The 17,227-nt window shown below is 44.9% G+C and overlaps 1 protein-coding gene across 8 annotated transcripts in view; it reads right to left on the reverse strand.

Annotated features, from left to right (window-relative positions):
• The window catches only part of DISC1 (DISC1 scaffold protein), a 357,158-nt gene extending 345,897 nt beyond the window's left edge, over positions 1-11,261 (reverse strand). For 4 of the 8 annotated variants that reach the window (XM_045437359.1, XM_045437358.1, XM_045437357.1 and 1 more), the window contains exon 1: positions 10,860-11,255. In XM_045437359.1, coding sequence (XP_045293315.1) covers positions 10,860-10,917 — 58 coding nt within the window. In that variant the 5' untranslated portion in view covers positions 10,918-11,255. Of the gene's footprint in view, positions 1-10,859 lie in introns of all 8 variants that reach the window. The other 4 variants (XM_045437361.1, XM_045437364.1, XM_045437363.1 and 1 more) reach the window with 3 other exon arrangements.
• Between the last annotated feature and the right edge of the window lie 5,966 nt (positions 11,262-17,227).

The raw sequence follows: 17,227 nt of genomic DNA on the forward strand, positions 1-17,227 counted from the left end.
CTGGCCTGCCAAGTCCCCAAGCTCACAGAAGTTCTCCCTCAGTGAAAACAGCTCCCCAAAGTTACAGGGAGCCGGTGAGGTTCGGTGGCAAAGCAAGCAGCCAGGTCCTGCTCCACCCCAGTGTGCGCTGGGGTTGGGTTCGTTTTCATAATGGTTTTATTAAATACACATGAACCATGACTGTTTCTTCCCCGGAGCCAAAACACCTGAGAAGCCAAGGGAGTGAGCAAACTCCGAGTTTAGAGAGAAAGGCAATGGCAGGCATGCTGCTGAGCTGAACTTCTTTTAAGGTTAGAATGCCCTCTTTGGGTATGAAGTGATATCAGCAGGAGCGGCGAATTTTCTGCGATGGAAGAGGCAACCCATCAGAGAAGAAACCGAAACACAGACAGTGTCCTAATGGAGACTCTTACAAAGCTTACATTTCATACAGATGAACGTTTTATAAAGAGAAAACCAAAATTAAATTGCACCTTGAAAAAAGCAAAGATTGTCTGGGTCTAGACCAGAATTCCCTTTGCAGAGCCAATGCAATATACTCTGTCATGCAACCATCACTCTCCGTGATACATTTGGTATTAATCACTGACACGAAGCCTTATCACAAGGAACTCTAGAATGCTCAGAGCCCAAGACAGCATCACATATGCCAAAGGACTCGCTCACCTTGACTGCAGGTGGTGGGCATGTAAGGGGGCACCTTGACTGTTGCAACCCTGTCCCCTGCAGGCCTGTCAATGACAACAGTTGTCCTGTGCTCCCTCCAAGACGAGCAGTCTCAGGAGCCTGGGAAGCATACAGTATAAGGTATCATTTGCCCTCAGGTTGCAGAACGTGGCCATACAGGATTAATCTAAGACGCAGCCTCAAGAGAAGACTCAAAACTCATGCAAGGCAGTCCACACAATGTGGCCCTCCCTAGTGGCTTAGGCAAAGCACAAAGAATCCAAGTGTCAAGCCAAGAATCAAAAACCAAGGAGGCCTAGTGAGCACACAGTCTTGGAAGCTGAGTCCAGGAACCTCCCCACCACCCAAAGCAGACCACCCGTGCCGCCTTGCAGAGGGACCATGTGCACACCTGTTCCAGAAGTGTGCTGAAGCTAGACTGGACAACACACCCTCCATAAAGTCTCGTTCCCACCCTCCCTGCACCACTTCCCGTGGCCCTCTGCTCACCCCTTGTACAGTGCTGGGCTTGGTCACGGCTTATCAGCAGCCTGGCTCAGTAGAGACAACCCAACAGTAGCTGAGGCTAAGAATTGAAAATGGAGGAGGAAGAAAAGAGAGGCGGGGGGCCAGGAGAGAGGAAACAAAACGACAACAACTATTAAGTACAAGTTCGTGATGCATCATCTAGAATTCCAGAACCCAGAAGTGTCCGTCTGAGAACCACAGGCTTCCTCTCCTTTGTCTTGCAGACATCTGACTTCACCGAGCTCGATCTCGTAGGGTGGCAAACCTCGTGCGCACAGATGCAAAGCGATCAAGGGCCTTTATTTATTCCACTGAGTTCTGGGAACAAGCAGCTAGTTTGCCACAGAAACACTAATGTGATTTAGTTAAGGGATCAGGGACCCAGACTGGGATGTGAGGGACAAGCTATAAGGCAAACTGAGATTAAAGGAAGGACTGACCTTAGGGACAGTATCAGCAAGTTTATAATAAAAGCAATTCTTTACACAAAAATATTATAGATTGTGATGAGCTTTTATATGAAGGATTTTACCACAATTCTACACTGAGGGCTGATCTCATTCCCCTTGTTTCCACAAGGGAGGACACTGAGATCCAGAGAGATTAAGGGACTTGCCCAGGGTCCGACTCCCATCCGGCCTCCTGACCAAACATGGCTAACCATCACTTTTCCACAACACAACGAGTAACTTGAAGTATTTTCATCACAATTTAAATGAAATTTGTCTTGGCAATGCATCTCTGCCCTTTTTCGTGAGGAGATGCATTTGTCCGATGCTTCAGGAATTCACAATATATCACAGTAAGTGATGAACGTCATGAGCAACAGAACGTAGGTGGTGCTGGGAGCAGTGGGAGCACCAAGAGTTGGCTTGGGGTTGCTGCAGCCCCCCACGTGCTTCACAGTCTTTTACTGCCACTCCAAATTAAAGTCATGGCAATGTGCTTTGGTATGGGCAACTGACATTCTTCTCTTATGAAATGTGTGAATGAAAGCACCTTTACCAATTGTCCCCACTTGTATTGATCTAGAACACGCAGTCTGTCTAAAGAGTGGGCTTGCATATAAAACAACTTTAAAACAAGTACACTACCTTCTCCTTTCTAATGCAGCCACTGCCTAAGCCTCTCCGTGTAGCATGGCAGGAGCCACCACTGGTTAAGAAACAATTCTCCTGCAACCCTGGGGGCTGTATTACACAGGTTACTTTAAACCAACGCCACTCAATAAACCTTTATTCCTACTTCAGGTCGAGTAGAAATGGTAAGAAGATAAATAAGACTTGGCCTGGCCTGGCCTGCCCTCAACAAATTCAGCCCAGACTAATGCAAAGGCATGTCCAAAAGAGTGTGTTTCTCTATACTAAATTTGTGGCTGACTCACCCCTTCCCCAGCTCTGTAATGATTAATAATTATTCATTTTATTGGAAAAGGCAGTCTCCAAATTTGAGTTGAATATTGTTTAAAAATGAGGGAGGGGATCTTTTCCTCATTAAAAAGCAGAATAAAAATTTAAAGGCAGTGTCAATATGAATTTATCCCAAGATTAGCCTAAGGTAAAGCAACTCCCTTGGAATATCTCACTTTATTTCCACTGAGCCCTAGTCTACCTCAGCAAAATGGGAAAAATGAGACAATATCAATACTTTTTCATATACAATATCAATACTTTTCATATATATCCCTTATGCTTTTCAAAAAAAAATTCTAAAACAATATTTGAATAAATGTGTTAGATAATCCCAAATCAAAGAGGAAAATAACAGTTGGATTAAAATGATAGAATTTGTCCATTTTTCCAATCAAAGTACTATTTAAGTCAAGTAAAGAAAGACACACAAAAGCCGCATGATTGGGAAATAGTTCAGAACTCATTCCACAACCCCCAAGGCCAACTGGCTGTCTGGGTAGAGGATGAGATCATGAGTGTTGCATCAGTGTGAGACACTCCCCTTCATCATGGTCCCCAGACAGCTGGAGGCCTCCCCCAGCCTGGAAAACATGTGTCCTCATGACAGAGCTGCCTGAGAGGAGAAAGTCAATGAAATTAGGCAAACACAACACGACAGCCAGGGGATTAATGCAGTTTCTACAGATGGAGAACTAGGATACCTCTTCCTAGATGAAGAGTAGCACATTTTATATACAAGCATGAGAATCAATACTTGAGTAAATTATCTTCAAAATTATTATACCTAGGAGGGGGGCGCCTGGGTGGCTCAATCAGTTAAGCATCTGACTTCAGCTCAGCTCATGATCTCACAGTTCGTGGGTTTGAGCCCCACATTGGGCTCTGCATTGATGGTTCAGACCCTGCTTTGGATTCTCTGTGTCTCTCTTTCTCCCCCTGCCCCTCCCCTTCTCTCTCTCTCTCTCTCAAAAATAAATGAACATTTTTAAAAACATTTAAAAAATTAGTATATCTAGGAATAAAGACTGCAGTTGATAAATTATAAATTAAAGGATTCCTCCTACATTCCTCCCTCCATCCATCCATCTATCCAACCTGGACAACATTCCCTGGGTATCTGTTGGGTGCTCGTTACTCTTAATGATTTTGGTGTACCCAGGGGCGCCTGGGTGGCGCAGTCGGTTAAGCGTCCGACTTCAGCCAGGTCACGATCTCACGGTCCGGGAGTTCGAGCCCCGCGTCCGGCTCTGGGCTGATGGCTCAGAGCCTGGAGCCTGTTTCCGATTCTGTGTCTCCCTCTCTCTCTGCCCCTCCCCCGTTCATGCTCTGTCTCTCTCTGTCCCAAAAATAAATAAACGTTGAAAAAAAAAAAAATGATTTTGGTGTATCCCAATGCGCCCAATCATTCTGATAAAACAACATTCAGAAATTTTCTAAGAACGAATTCTCTTTTCTCCACTGAACTGTAAGCTCCTCAAGGGCATGGGCAGACTCTATATTTTTTTCTTACCTTAAACTGCTATAATGGCTCCTGGCAATGTGGTTTGTGTATCTCAATAAACATTTGAACTGAACTTTTAAAACTCTTGATTGCTTTTGAAAGACATAAAAATAACAGGTGTGGTTAATCTACACACTGGATTAGTGCATGTAAACTATAATAAAGAGTTTAATTCAATTCATTGAGAGTGGTACACAGATGAGGGGGTAAGGAAGTAAACCAATAAACCAGACTGCCCCCTTGAGCTAAAGGAGTTTACGCTAAAGTCAGAAAAGCAGCTTAAATACATAACAAACTATAACAGAAAAAGAGGGAAGGAGTGGATGACTCTGGAGGACCAGGGAAGGCTGAGAAGTTTTACTGGCTAGATCTTAAATGAGTGATAACATTTTGATGTGTAGAGATTGGGGGGTGGGGGAGGTGGGGGAGTGGACAGATTCCATAATATTCTTGCTGGGCAGAATAACGTGTGCAATAAAAGAGCCAGAGTGTCAGTTTTAGGGATTTAGGGGTCAGTTTACGGAAGGCCTCGCAAGGAATGTGAAGAACGGTAAGAATTTGCTTGTGGGACAATGAGTCTTTGCACAGAGTAACAGTAACCTAATCAGATCTGTGCTTTGGGAAGATTATCGTGGCAGCAGCGTGGGGCTGGAAGGACTTAAGGGAGCAAAGAAATCCCAATACAATCAAGTGTCAAGACCAGGAAGACATAGGGAAGCCCTGAGACACCTTCCCAAGAAGCATCCTAGGAATGTTGTTAACCAATAAGGGTCACCTTACAACACTTGGAAAAAACAGCAGGCTTTGCTACATCTTTCCTCTAGACTGGACAGTTGGTGAGGATAACCTAATACATCTTTAAACAGCCTGCTGTGCATGCCACAGTGCTATGTGTAGAGTACATGCCAAATAAATATTCTTAAATGGACAAATAAATACAATGGAATGAATAAATGCATAAATTAATGTCTCTAGAATTCTATAAGCAGTCCAAGGGAAACAAAAGGATTGACAGTCAAGGTAGATCTTACAGGATCTTCAAAGCAGATCTCAGAAGTTCTCATCACAAGAAAAACATTTTTGTAACTATGTGTGGTGAAGGATGTTAACTAGACTTATTGTGGCAATCATTTCACAATATACACAAATATCAAATCATTATGTTGTACATCTGAAACTAACATAATGTATGCCAATTATATCTCAGTTTAAAAAGTCCAGGTAATTTAAGGCCTCCAAGTCTACTGTTCGAATCGGATGCAGATTATCTACACCCAAGGACAGCTGTCTCATATTTCACTATGCCTGGCCTGTGGCTATCAAGAAAAGCATTGGGGAAATATTAAGAACTGTGCTGAAATAAACTTTTTTTTATCAGAGGATTTGCAATCCCAAAACAGCTTTTGCAGTTCTAACTGTCCAGTGTATTAGAAACAGGAGAACCCCAACTTATCTTTATGTTTACTTCTTTTCTCATTTGACCCCTGTAAAATAGCCCACCTTTTTCTATCAGTGCTTGAGTAAGATGAGGCATGCCTTCATTTGTAAATGCAAAACACATACATTCTCCTGTGTCAAAAATCAAGCCTAACAATTATGCCAAATCATCTTATCAATCCACTCACAAATTAGAAGACAACAGGTATGAAAAAGTTAAGTTGGTGTGCACGCTACAAAATTAAATTTAAACTCAGGTTCCATATTCAGGACACAATTCACTCATTAAACTTGAGATATATTACCTTTCAGTCCATGAAAGCAATTTGTCTCCACATAGGGCCATCTGGGAGGGAGCGGGGGCGGGGGGGGGGGGGCACTGAGGGTTGGTGGTTCAAAATGTAAAACCCCAATGAGAAAGGAATAGGAAATTCACATAGTAGCTCAAATTCTCTAGGACGAAAACCACAGAATCCTAGAGCTATAAGGATTCCTACAAGTCTCACCCAATCCAACCTTCCTCCCTCCATGCAGACTCACCCATTATAGTCAACCACAGAATCAGCCAACACCAACTTAAATGCTACTGGTGGCAAAAAAAACCAACTCACTGCTTTCCAAGGCAGCCTATTCCTAAATAAATAAGGAACTATGGAGTGAAGCAAGGCTTAATGAAAACAGCTCTGAGTACGATGAGAGGACCTAGATTCTAATACTCACTCATCTCCCATTTCTCACCTTTTCTGCCTATAAACTAAGCAGGTCAGACTCTGACCTCTACTGTCACTCAGACTGTCAGTACTCTCAGACTGACTTATCCTCAGAGACTGCTATCCCGCACCTCAAGGAGTTTACTGTTTAAATTGCATTTCTCTGAGAGTTTAACCCGATCTGCAAGTAAAGGGAAAAAGTCCTACCATGACAGGTAAATGTTGAAGTTGAGCAAGTAGAATATTTCCATGTATTTTAAATGGATGAACACAAGGCGATGTGGCTGGGAAACGAACCTGAATTTGACAAGGGAAAGATGATCTAGGCCTATTTATTTCAATTACTTCATTTGTGAACAGGTCTCCTGCACTTACAACTACATTATATTGACCAAATACATTGTTCTCAGCACCCACACTTGGTAAATGCACTTCTCAATGCCTCACCTGCCAGAACTCAAGAGGCTTAACCAAATGATCTTTTGAAGTTTCATCCAGCAATAAGTTCTGTGATTCTGTTTGTAACACTTGATGACCAATGCCCGTAATGATTACAGGAAGCCCCACAATCTCTACCATCCATTTCTGAGCCATGACAGTAGGCAAGTGGCCAAAAGGAAGAAGGGTGGGGCCAAACCGGTGGTCAAGTCAGCCGCTGAGCACAGCATGGGGGCTCCTGACTGCCTTCCAAAGCCAAATAGAAATAATATCCATTGGTCAGCCACAGTTCTTTCCCCTTTCCACTTGCTGTAAAAAATTAAACTGATTGCAAAGTCTGTGCTCAAATATGCAGCTGGTAAACTGATTTCAACAGAAAAAATGGATTCAGGATGGTCAAAGCATCTGACCATTAAATTGCATGATTGTTGCACAGAAGACATTCACTAAGGAATTTTTACCACAAAGTTATTAATGTCAAGAACAAACAGCATAAAGACTCCCAAAGGCTAAAAGTCTTACATTACTAAATGGTGCTGGTTGAAAAATGACTGGCCGCAAGTGGCCCAGGCTGTGCCAAGGGGACCATCCCTACCCCCAGAGTGGCTGCCAAAGACATCTCTGGAAGCAGTGCTCTTCGTTTGCTCTGCATAAGAACCCAGCATATAAACTGAGTTATTATCATCATTATCAAAGCAATGATACTAATTCCAATCACCCTAATCTAAAATGTTAGCTATTTTAATACTCAAAAACTTTGTTCTATGCTGGGCTTTAGATGTTATTATTTAAAGATCACCACTGTACCCTCTTTTTGCTCTGACGGTCTTTCATCAAACTTTGACCAAAACCACAATAAAACTCAAACATCAACAACTCCATCTCTAATCCTTTTCCAATCAAAATGTTAACATTTTTTTTAAAGAAAAAGTTATAATGCACATCACAAATGTTGGCTGGTTTCCCAGATTAATATCTTGATATTTAAGCAATGAGCAAGCACTATTATTGTCATTCAACAAAACAATAATAGTTTGCATCCCATTTTTTAAAGATATAAATTGATGAACATAGCACAGAAATGGATTACAAGAACAGAGATGTCAAGCTATTTGCCTGCATTGATAGGATTATAGTGACTTTTTTTTAAGTTTATTTATTTTTTTTTAATTTTTTTTTTTCAACGTTTATTTATTTTTGGGACAGAGAGAGACAGAGCATGAACGGGGGAGGGGCAGAGAGAGAGGGAGACACAGAATCGGAAACAGGCTCCAGGCTCTGAGCCATCAGCCCAGAGCCCGACGCGGGGCTCGAACTCCCGGACCGTGAGATCGTGACCTGGCTGAAGTCGGACGCTTAACCGACTGCGCCACCCAGGCGCCCCTAAGTTTATTTATTTTTAAGAGAGAGAGAAAGCATGAGTGGTGGAGGGGCAGAGAGAGAGGGAGAGAGAATCCCAAGCAGACTCCACACTATCAGCGTGAAGCCTGATGTGGGGCTCAAACCCACAAACTGTGAGATCATGACCTGAGGTGAAGCTGGATGCTTAACCAACTGAGCCACCCCGGTGCCCCGGGACTATAGTGATTTGTAATGTTCTTTCTCTTATTTGTAGTTTTCTGTGCTTCCTGTAATGAGCATGTGTTGCTTGGCCGTGGGGGGGGTGGGGGAAGAATAAGAGAAACTTCATTTAGGAAATAAATGAATTTGGAATTGTTTCTGCAGCATAGAGGCCTGGCATTCATTCTCCCTCAGGGACGCAGACTTTCTCTAAAGGTCCATTTTGGTGGGGGAGAGGGGGAAGTGGGTGATGGGCATGGAAGAGGGCACTTGTTGGGATGAGCACTGGGTGTTGTATAGAAACCAATCTGACAATAAATTATATTTAAAAAATAAATAATAATAATAATAATATTAATAATAAAGGTCCATTTCCCTCCGGGGGAGCATGTCAGATGAGTAGCGAAGTCCCTGCAGAAATATCCTAGGTCCCAGCCTTGCAAAGTCACCATGATACCACCTTACAAGTTCTGGCAAATTTAAAGGTTAAAATAAAACATTAATTCAAAGGTCATTTAGTCTAATATTTGCAATAAATTCTTGAGATATGTCCTTTCAAGATTTTAATACCTTTCTTCTCTGCAGATTCTCATTGTTTATTTGTGCAAGAAGAATTAAGATTATTTCAAAGTCTCATCTACCAGAATTAACAATTCACATATATACGTATATATGTATGTACATATGTATATACACGTATATATGTATGTAGTAATCTCTATGCCCAACCTGGGGCTCAAACTCACAACCCTGAGATCAAGAGTCATATGCTCTACTGACTGAGCCAGCCAAGCACCCTCACTCATATTTTAGAATCTATAAATATGTTAGGATATATTATCTCCTCTAATGTAACTAGGTCTACTCTGAACCACAGCTTGTATCGACAACTTCAGTTTGGCCAGTGGTTCAGAACACATGTGTGAGAAGCACCCACACTAAGATTCTAATCCTGTCTTTACCCTTACCTGCTACGTGACCTTGGGAAAGAAGCAGGATAAGCCTGACCTCAGCTTTATGCAGGGGAAATGAAGATTATAAATACCCACCTCACAAAGGTTTAGGGCAGATTTCATCAAAGGAATTCCTAAGAGAGTTGCCTGACACATTGGGGGCTCTAAAAAATTGCAGATGTTATTAATCCCTGCTGGTAGCAGTGACGTCTTGGATTTGCTTAGTGACTCATACTCTTCAAGGCACTTTCAGATCTTTTACCTCATTTGATCTTCAGGAAGCTCTATCAGTACAAACAGCGGTAATTACTGTCCCCATGTTTCTTTTCTTTGGTCTTTTTTGTGAACAGATGAGGAAACTGAGGCCCAAGGTTACCGAGCTCAGAGACCAGATCCAGGCTCTTCGTGATCAGTGACACAGATTCACAGCTAAACTTCAAAAGACTTCAGGTGCCATGCCTGAATATAATAAAATTAAGTGTCTTTTAAAACACTCTGCTATTTATACCTGAATCAAATCCAACTGGTATTTCCACACCACGCCAAATTATTTTAGGCTTTAGGTAAAAATAGGAACTCAGGGTTATTTGGACCTTACTGTGTATCTCAGGCTCTGGACTAGGTGCTTCACACCCACCGCCACAATTAAACCCCATGACAACCCTATGAGGTAGGCACTGACACTGCCCCCACTTTATAAAAGGGGAACCTGAGGTATGACTAAGTCCAGGATTCAGATGGAGGCAGATTGTCTCCAACCTCCTGCTCTTAGGACTCTGATATTACCCAAATCTCATCTGTCTAACTGAGCACACATTTTGAAGGTTTGTAACGTTCCCTTTTACATAGGAGAAAACCAAGGCTCCAAGATGTTAAGGGATGTGTCTAAAGTTACTGGGCCCTCTTCTGGTGCAGCAAGGGCACAACCCAGCGCTCCCTGACTCCGAACCTATTCCCCTCCGAAAGTCTCAGATTCCTTTGCATACATTTTAAGAGTGGGATTGTGGGAGAAGTCCTGTCATTCTTGGAAAGCAACAATCCACTTAAGGGCCTCTGTCAACACTGAGAATCAACAGCGTGACCCGTGCTCCGGCCGCTGGAAATGCAGCGGTGTCTCCACAGCCGGGCTTTGGGCGTTCCTGTCACCAAGTCGGAAGTGGGAGGTGAAATTGTTTGCAGAGCAGACCCTTGGGGAAGTGCCAGCACTGTGTTCCATATCCCACCCCCAATCTCCTCCTCCCAGGTCTCCGATGGGGTGGAACCCGAGATTCAGCTGAGCCTCAGGACTAGGGCGAGTGTGAGGGTCTCCGCTTTGATCCCAACCCCAAGCCCTTGACTCCTTCCCCTGTCACCGGGACCCGCCTAGCGGGGCGGGTCCTACAAGCGCAGTTTCAAAAACTGCCGCTGGCCGGGGTCTCAACACAGTCCTTGGGGAGGGACCTGGAAGCCCCAGACCCACGTCTCTCTTACCCCGGCACGCCACGCGCCCTCGGTTTCCCTCACTTCGAAAGGGGTGCACTTCACACAAGATGGTAACAGGCACACCCCCAGACCTACACGATTTCCAGGGGGCAGAACGCGCCCTCCGCGCCTGGATTTCTCCCATCCACCCCCATCCCTCGGAACCCCCGGGCTGCGGTGACAGCGCCCCTACCTGCGCAGTGGCCCCCGCCGCCACCGGCCGGGGCGCCTTGGGGTCCCCCGCCCAGCATGCACCCCACAGGCTCCTCCAGCTTCTCGGCCGTGGGAAGGCTCCGTGCGCCCCGAGGCCCGCGGAGAGGGAAGCGACAGCAAGCTGGACGGGAAGTGGGGAGGGGGGCGACGAGGAAGGGGGAGGCTCCTTCCTTCTCCGCGAGGCGGCCGCTTTCCTTTCCAGCCTCGGCCCCTTACACACTCAGACGCGCGCTCGCGCGCGCAGGCACACACACGCGCACACACACACACACACACACTCACTCACTCCCGCGCGCCTGGGGCGGGCGGCGCACAGCCTGTCTCCGGGACCTCTGAAAGTTTGCCGCTCGCTCTCTCGCCCATTTCTGGGAGAACCCGAGAGGGGAAGTGCGGGGAGGAGAACGGGTGTACTAGAAAGGAGACTGGCAGCCCTCTGGGTGGGGGAGGGGGGAGTCTGCCTCCCAGACGCGCGATTAGGGAAGTGACCAAAGGGTTGATGGAAGGCATAGAGGGGATGTGAGGGTGGGGAGAAGGTTGGAAGAGGTCAGGTCACACCGGCAAAGAGATGCGAGAGCAGTTGCTCAAAAATGAAATGTGAATCCAACTTTCTGAATCTTCTGGCAGTGGTGGACTGGTCCCAGAGCCCCTCCCCAGGCTGGGCAGCCGGCGCAGGAGGAAGGCTGTGGTCCATGTGGAGCTTCTAGGCCCCCTGACGGACCTTCACCCCTTCTGTTTGGTTCATTAAAGGAGGCTGCTGGGGCACCTTCCCCACCCCTACCCCGTCTAGCACCTGCCAGCAATGGTTCTTATCCTTAAGGAGCTGACCTCCAGTTGGGAACATAAACACGTGCATATAAAACTAAATAACATACATATGCCAAGAGCCAGAGGCTTGGCATAAAAAAAAAAAAAAAAAACTGTTGCAGAATTTGGGGGGTAAGAAAGTGTGAAGAAGTGTCAGGAAGAATTTCTAGTGGAAAGGGAAGATCGCAGAATTTTAGGGCCAAGGTGTTTCAAAAGATAAGACCCTTGTGGGTGCAAACACACAGATGTGCTTTGAAAGTCGGTGTGTCTGGGGACAGAATGAATACAAGCATGGATATTAAGGATGTGGGGAAATGGTGAAAGGAACATAAAGTTGGATCAGGCTGAATTTAATGATACAGACCACTAGGCAGAGATCTGGATTCAATGATTTAGTTTGAGAGATTAGAAAAGAGCTGTCACAGTTTGTTTGGTCCGTTGGCTGAAACATGGACCAGGAGACGACCTACACTAAATGCTAAAGGCAGCAATGCCAGATTTGTCTTGGTACACGGTAAAGGAAGCATCCATCAGCTCAGGGAGACTGGACTATTAGAGTGAAATTATCATGTAAGACCTGCTTGCTCACTCTGGGAGGGTCCTGAGATCACACCTTTCACTAGGGCTCTGATAAATAGCTTTGTGACCCAGCATCTTTCTCTGTAGGCCAGAAATTACGGTGGCAGCTGCAGCCACTGTACTCGGATCCTTCAATGCAATGGGGATAACTGGATCCCGGGGCAGCAGGGGCCACTGGTGGCAATGGATCACCAAAGGTAAGGTGGATGTGGTCAGTCATGGTGTTCCTAGAGGTCAAATAGATGGCAGGTCTATTAAATTCTTCCTTGATCTGTATAAGCGGAAAAGTTCTAGGTCAAGTGAATGAATGCTTAACTTGGTTTCAAGTTAAAACACAGAGACTGAGGCCTTCCGTCAGTTCCCAGACTTGAGTCAGTGTACAGACCCAGAACTCCTCGAATGAAGGAGGAAGACCTGCCAAACTGCCCAAAATCTGTCCTGTTCATCTTTCCTCTGGCCTTCCCCCAAAGGGACACATGGCCTTTCACCAGAGTGATTCTGCAGTGGGGGACAGGAAATCATCAGACCTTTCATGAGTGACTGGACACTGGCTTGGTCCTGACACTGATTCCAGGAAGCCCAAAACATCACTGTGTTCCACCAGCTCCACAAGGTTTATGGAGGCCAGGTGACCAGTTTTAGCTCAGGTCCTCTCACAGTGGGTATCCAGTTCCAGAATGCGTAATTGGAATAGACATACTCAGCAGTGGACAGAGTCCCCGCTCTGGTTCCCTGGCCTGTGCAGTGAGGGCTCTAGCGGTAGGAAAGGCCAAGCGGAAGCTGCTACAACTGCCTCTGTCTAGGAAAAGTCAACCAAAGCAATACTGCATTGCAAGAGGGACTGCAGAAATTAGTGCCACCATCAAGGACTGGAAGGAGGCATGGTGGTCATTCCCACCACACCCCATTCAACTTGCCCATGTGGCCTGGGCAGAAGACAGATGGATCTCAGAGAATGACCGTGGATTATCATAAATTAACCAGATGGTGATTCCAACTGCAGCTGCTGTGCCAGATGTAGTCTCATTGTCTGAGCAAATTAACACATCCCCTAGTACCTGGTATGCAGCTGTTGATCTGGCAGGTATTTTTTCTCCATATCTGTGAGTAAAGACCACCAGAAGCAGCTTTCTCTCAGCTGGCAAGATCGGCCATACACCTCCTTGTCCCATCTCAGGGGTATGTCAACCCTCTAGCCCTACATCATACTTTAGTCAAGCAGGGACCTATCGCCTTTCCCTTCCACAAGACTTCATGCTGGTCCATTACGTGGGTGACATTATGCCGACTGGGCCTCGTGAATGGGAAATAATAACTTTAGACTTATTGGTGAGACATTTGCAGGTCAGACAGTGGGGAAAAAATCTGACAAAAATTTAGGGGCCTTCCATCTCTGTGGATTTTCTAGAGGTCCACTGGCATGGGGCATCCCTTCTAAGGATATGTGTATTTGGCCCTTCCTACAACAACAACAGCAACAACAAAAAGGCACAACACCTAACGGTCTTCTTTGGGTTTTGGAAGCAACCTACTCATTTGAGTGTGCTCCTCAAGCCCATTTGCCAAGTGACCTGAAATGTTGCTACTTTTCAGTGGAGCTCAGAACAAAAGAAGGCTCCGAAACAGGTCCAGGCTGACATGCAAGCTGCTTTGCCTCTTGGGCCAAATGATCCAGCAGATTCAATGATGCCTGAAGCGTCAGTGGTGATAAGAGAAGCTTATGGAGGATTTGTCAGGCCCCCATCCATGAATAGCATCACAGACCTTTAAGATTTTGAAGGAAAGCCCTGCTATCCACCTGGATAACTATTTTCATTTTGAGAAACAGCTTCTGACTCACTCCTGGGCCTTAATAAAGACTTAGCATTTAACCATGGGTCACCACATTACCATGCAACCTGAGCTACCCATCGTGAGCTAAGTGTGGTCTGACCTATAAGCCATAAGTTGGGCTTATGCACAGTAGCACTCCATCATCAAATGGAAGGGGTATCTATGACATTGGGCTCAAGCAGACACTGAAGGCACAAGTGAGTACATGAGGAAGTGGCCCAAATGCCCATGGGGCCCACTCCTGCTACATAACCTTCTCTCTCCCACCCTGTACCTGTGGCCTCATGGAGAGTTCCCCGTGATCAGTGGATTGAGAAAGAGAAAGCTCAGACCTGGTTTACAGATGGTCCTGCACATTATTCAGGTACTACCCAAAAGTAGACAGCTACAACACTACAGCTCCTTTCTGGAACATCCCTGAAAGACAGCAGTAAAGGAAAATCTTTCCAGTGGGCAGAACTTTGAGCAATGAACCTTGCTGTTCAGTTTGCTTGAAAGGAGAAATGGCCAGAGGTATAAGTGTATGCCAATTCATGGACTGTGGCCAATGGTTTCGATGGCCAGAGATTTGAAAGGGACATGACTGGAAAGTTGGTGACAAGAAGATCTAAGGAAGAGGTATGTGGACAGAACTGAGTGGGCAAAAAAACTTGAAGGTATTTGTGTCCCATGTGAATGTTCACCAAAGGATGATCTCAGCAGAGGAGGATTTCAACCATCAAGCAGATAGAATGACCCATTCTGTGGATACCAGTCAGCCTCTTTCCCCAGACACTCTTCACATTGCCCATTGTGCTCATGAATAAAATGCCCATGGTAGCAGGGATGGAAGTTATGCATGGGCTCAGCAATACAGACTTCCACTCATCAAGGCCAAGCTCACTATGGCCACTGCTGAGTGCCCAATCAGCCAGAGACAAACGATATGGCGCCATTCCCCAGGGTGATCAGCCAGTTTGCTACGTGGTGGCAATTGATTACATTGGACCTCTTCCACCATGGAAGGGGCAGCATTTCATTCTTACTGGAACAGACACACTGAATGCAGATTTCCCTTTCCTGCTTCTGCCAAAACTACTATCAGAATACCTTATCCACACAGCATTACTTCTGATCAAGGAGCTCACTTCACAACAAATGAAGCATAGTAATGGACGCATGCTCACAAAATTCACTAGTCTTACCATTTTCCTTATCACCCTGAAGTAGCTGGCTTGATAGATAATGGAATAGCCTTTCGAAGACAGTTACAGTGCCAGCTCAGTGGCAATAACTTGCAGGACTGGGGCAAGGTTCTGCGTGAGCCTCTCTGTATGTACGCTGATTCAATGTCCAATTTATGGTACTGTTTCTCCCACAGCCAGGATTCATGGGTGCAGGAATCAAGAGATGGATATGGGAATGGAACTTCTCATTCTTAGCTCTAACGATCCACTAGAAAAAGTTTTGTTTCCTGTTCCTACAACATTAAGCTCTGCTGGCCTAGAGGCATTCCAAAGGAAGGAATGCTTCCACCAAGGGACACAACAATTCCATTTAACTGGAAGTTAAGACTGCCACCTGGAAACTTTGGGCTCCTCATGTCTCTGAATCAATAGGCAAGGAAGGGAGGTACAGTGGTGGCTAGGCTAATTGATCCTGATTACCAAAGGGACACTGGACTGTTACTCCACAGTGGAGGTAAGGTAGGCTATGTCTGGAATACAGGAGATCCCTTAGGGCATTTTTTAATATTACCATGCCCTGTGATTAAGGTCAATGCAAAACTGTAACAACCCAATTCAGGCAAGGCTGCCAATGGCCAAGACTCTCCTAAGAATGAAAGTTTAAGTGACCCCACCAGGCAAAGAACCATGGCCAGCTGAGATGTTTTCTAAAGGCAAAGAGACAGGGTAGTTTAAGAAGGTAGTTACAAACACCAGCTATGACCAGTTGCAGAACCAAGGCCTGTAATTGTGAGAATTTCTTCCTTATTTTGTAATGACTGTTTATTTTTTTGTTATTTGTTGGGAAATAATCAATTTAATCTACATAAGCATAATTCATACACAAATTTCTTTTTTTTAATGTTTAATTATTTAGGGGGGAGGGCCAGAGAGAGAGAGACAGAGGATCTGAAGCAGGCTCCACGCTGACAGCAGCAAGCCCAATGTGGGGCTCGAACTCAGGAACTGAGAGATCGTGACCTGAGCTGAAGTCAGATGCTTAACCAACTGAGCCACCCAGGTGCCCCACATACCCCAATTTCTTAAGTTCTGCCAAAGCTTTGGCCTTCTTAACATTTCTTTTCGTTTGTTTGTTTATTTTTAGAGAAAGCAAGCATGAGCAGGAGAAGGGCGGAGAGAGAGAATCCCAAGTAGGCTGTGCACTGTCAGGGCAGAGCCCGAAGTGGGGCTTGAACTCACAACTGTGAGATCATGACCTGAGCCAAAATCAAGAGTCAGACACTTAAGTGACTGGGCCACCCAGGCACCCCTGGCCTTCATAACATTTCTTAATTTTAGTTTTTTTTGATGAGCTCTGCACTGCCTCAAAAAGTAAATTATCGTTTATGGGTTCAATTAGCATAAATAATCTGTCTGTGATACCTATATCTAATGATGTACAATATATAATCAACATTGTATCACCTAGAACTGTCAAACAGTTCGTTGAAACCTAAAAAGAACTCCAAAGGAATTAAGCTATTTAAGCTATTTTATTTAACATGTAATAGATATTTCTCATAAAGCAAAGTTTAAATATTTAGTTTTTTGATACCCTAATGTATTTCCATAAGCCTTTCAGTCTACGGTTTTAGAGATATAGTTTTCCATCAGGGAGGCCAGATGTGTGAGTGTGTGCATGTGTGTGTGTGTGTGTGTGTGTGTGTGTGTGTGTATGTGTGTATCTGTATCTATATCCATATCTATATCTAGAGAGAGAGAGACATATATATAATTTTTCTTTAGATGCAACCAATTAAAGATTTTAAGAGGGTGCTGCAATGACCATGTTTAACATGGATTAAGTAAGGAAAGAAAAGATATTTGATATATTATTTTATACTTTACCTTTGTTTTCTCCCCTCCCTTATCACCTTATCCTATAACATAAGATGCATTAATAATAATCGAATTTACAGTACAACAC

This window comes from Leopardus geoffroyi, chromosome D2 (genome assembly GCF_018350155.1).
Source record: "Leopardus geoffroyi isolate Oge1 chromosome D2, O.geoffroyi_Oge1_pat1.0, whole genome shotgun sequence".
Classification (NCBI taxonomy): Eukaryota; Metazoa; Chordata; class Mammalia; order Carnivora; family Felidae; genus Leopardus; species Leopardus geoffroyi.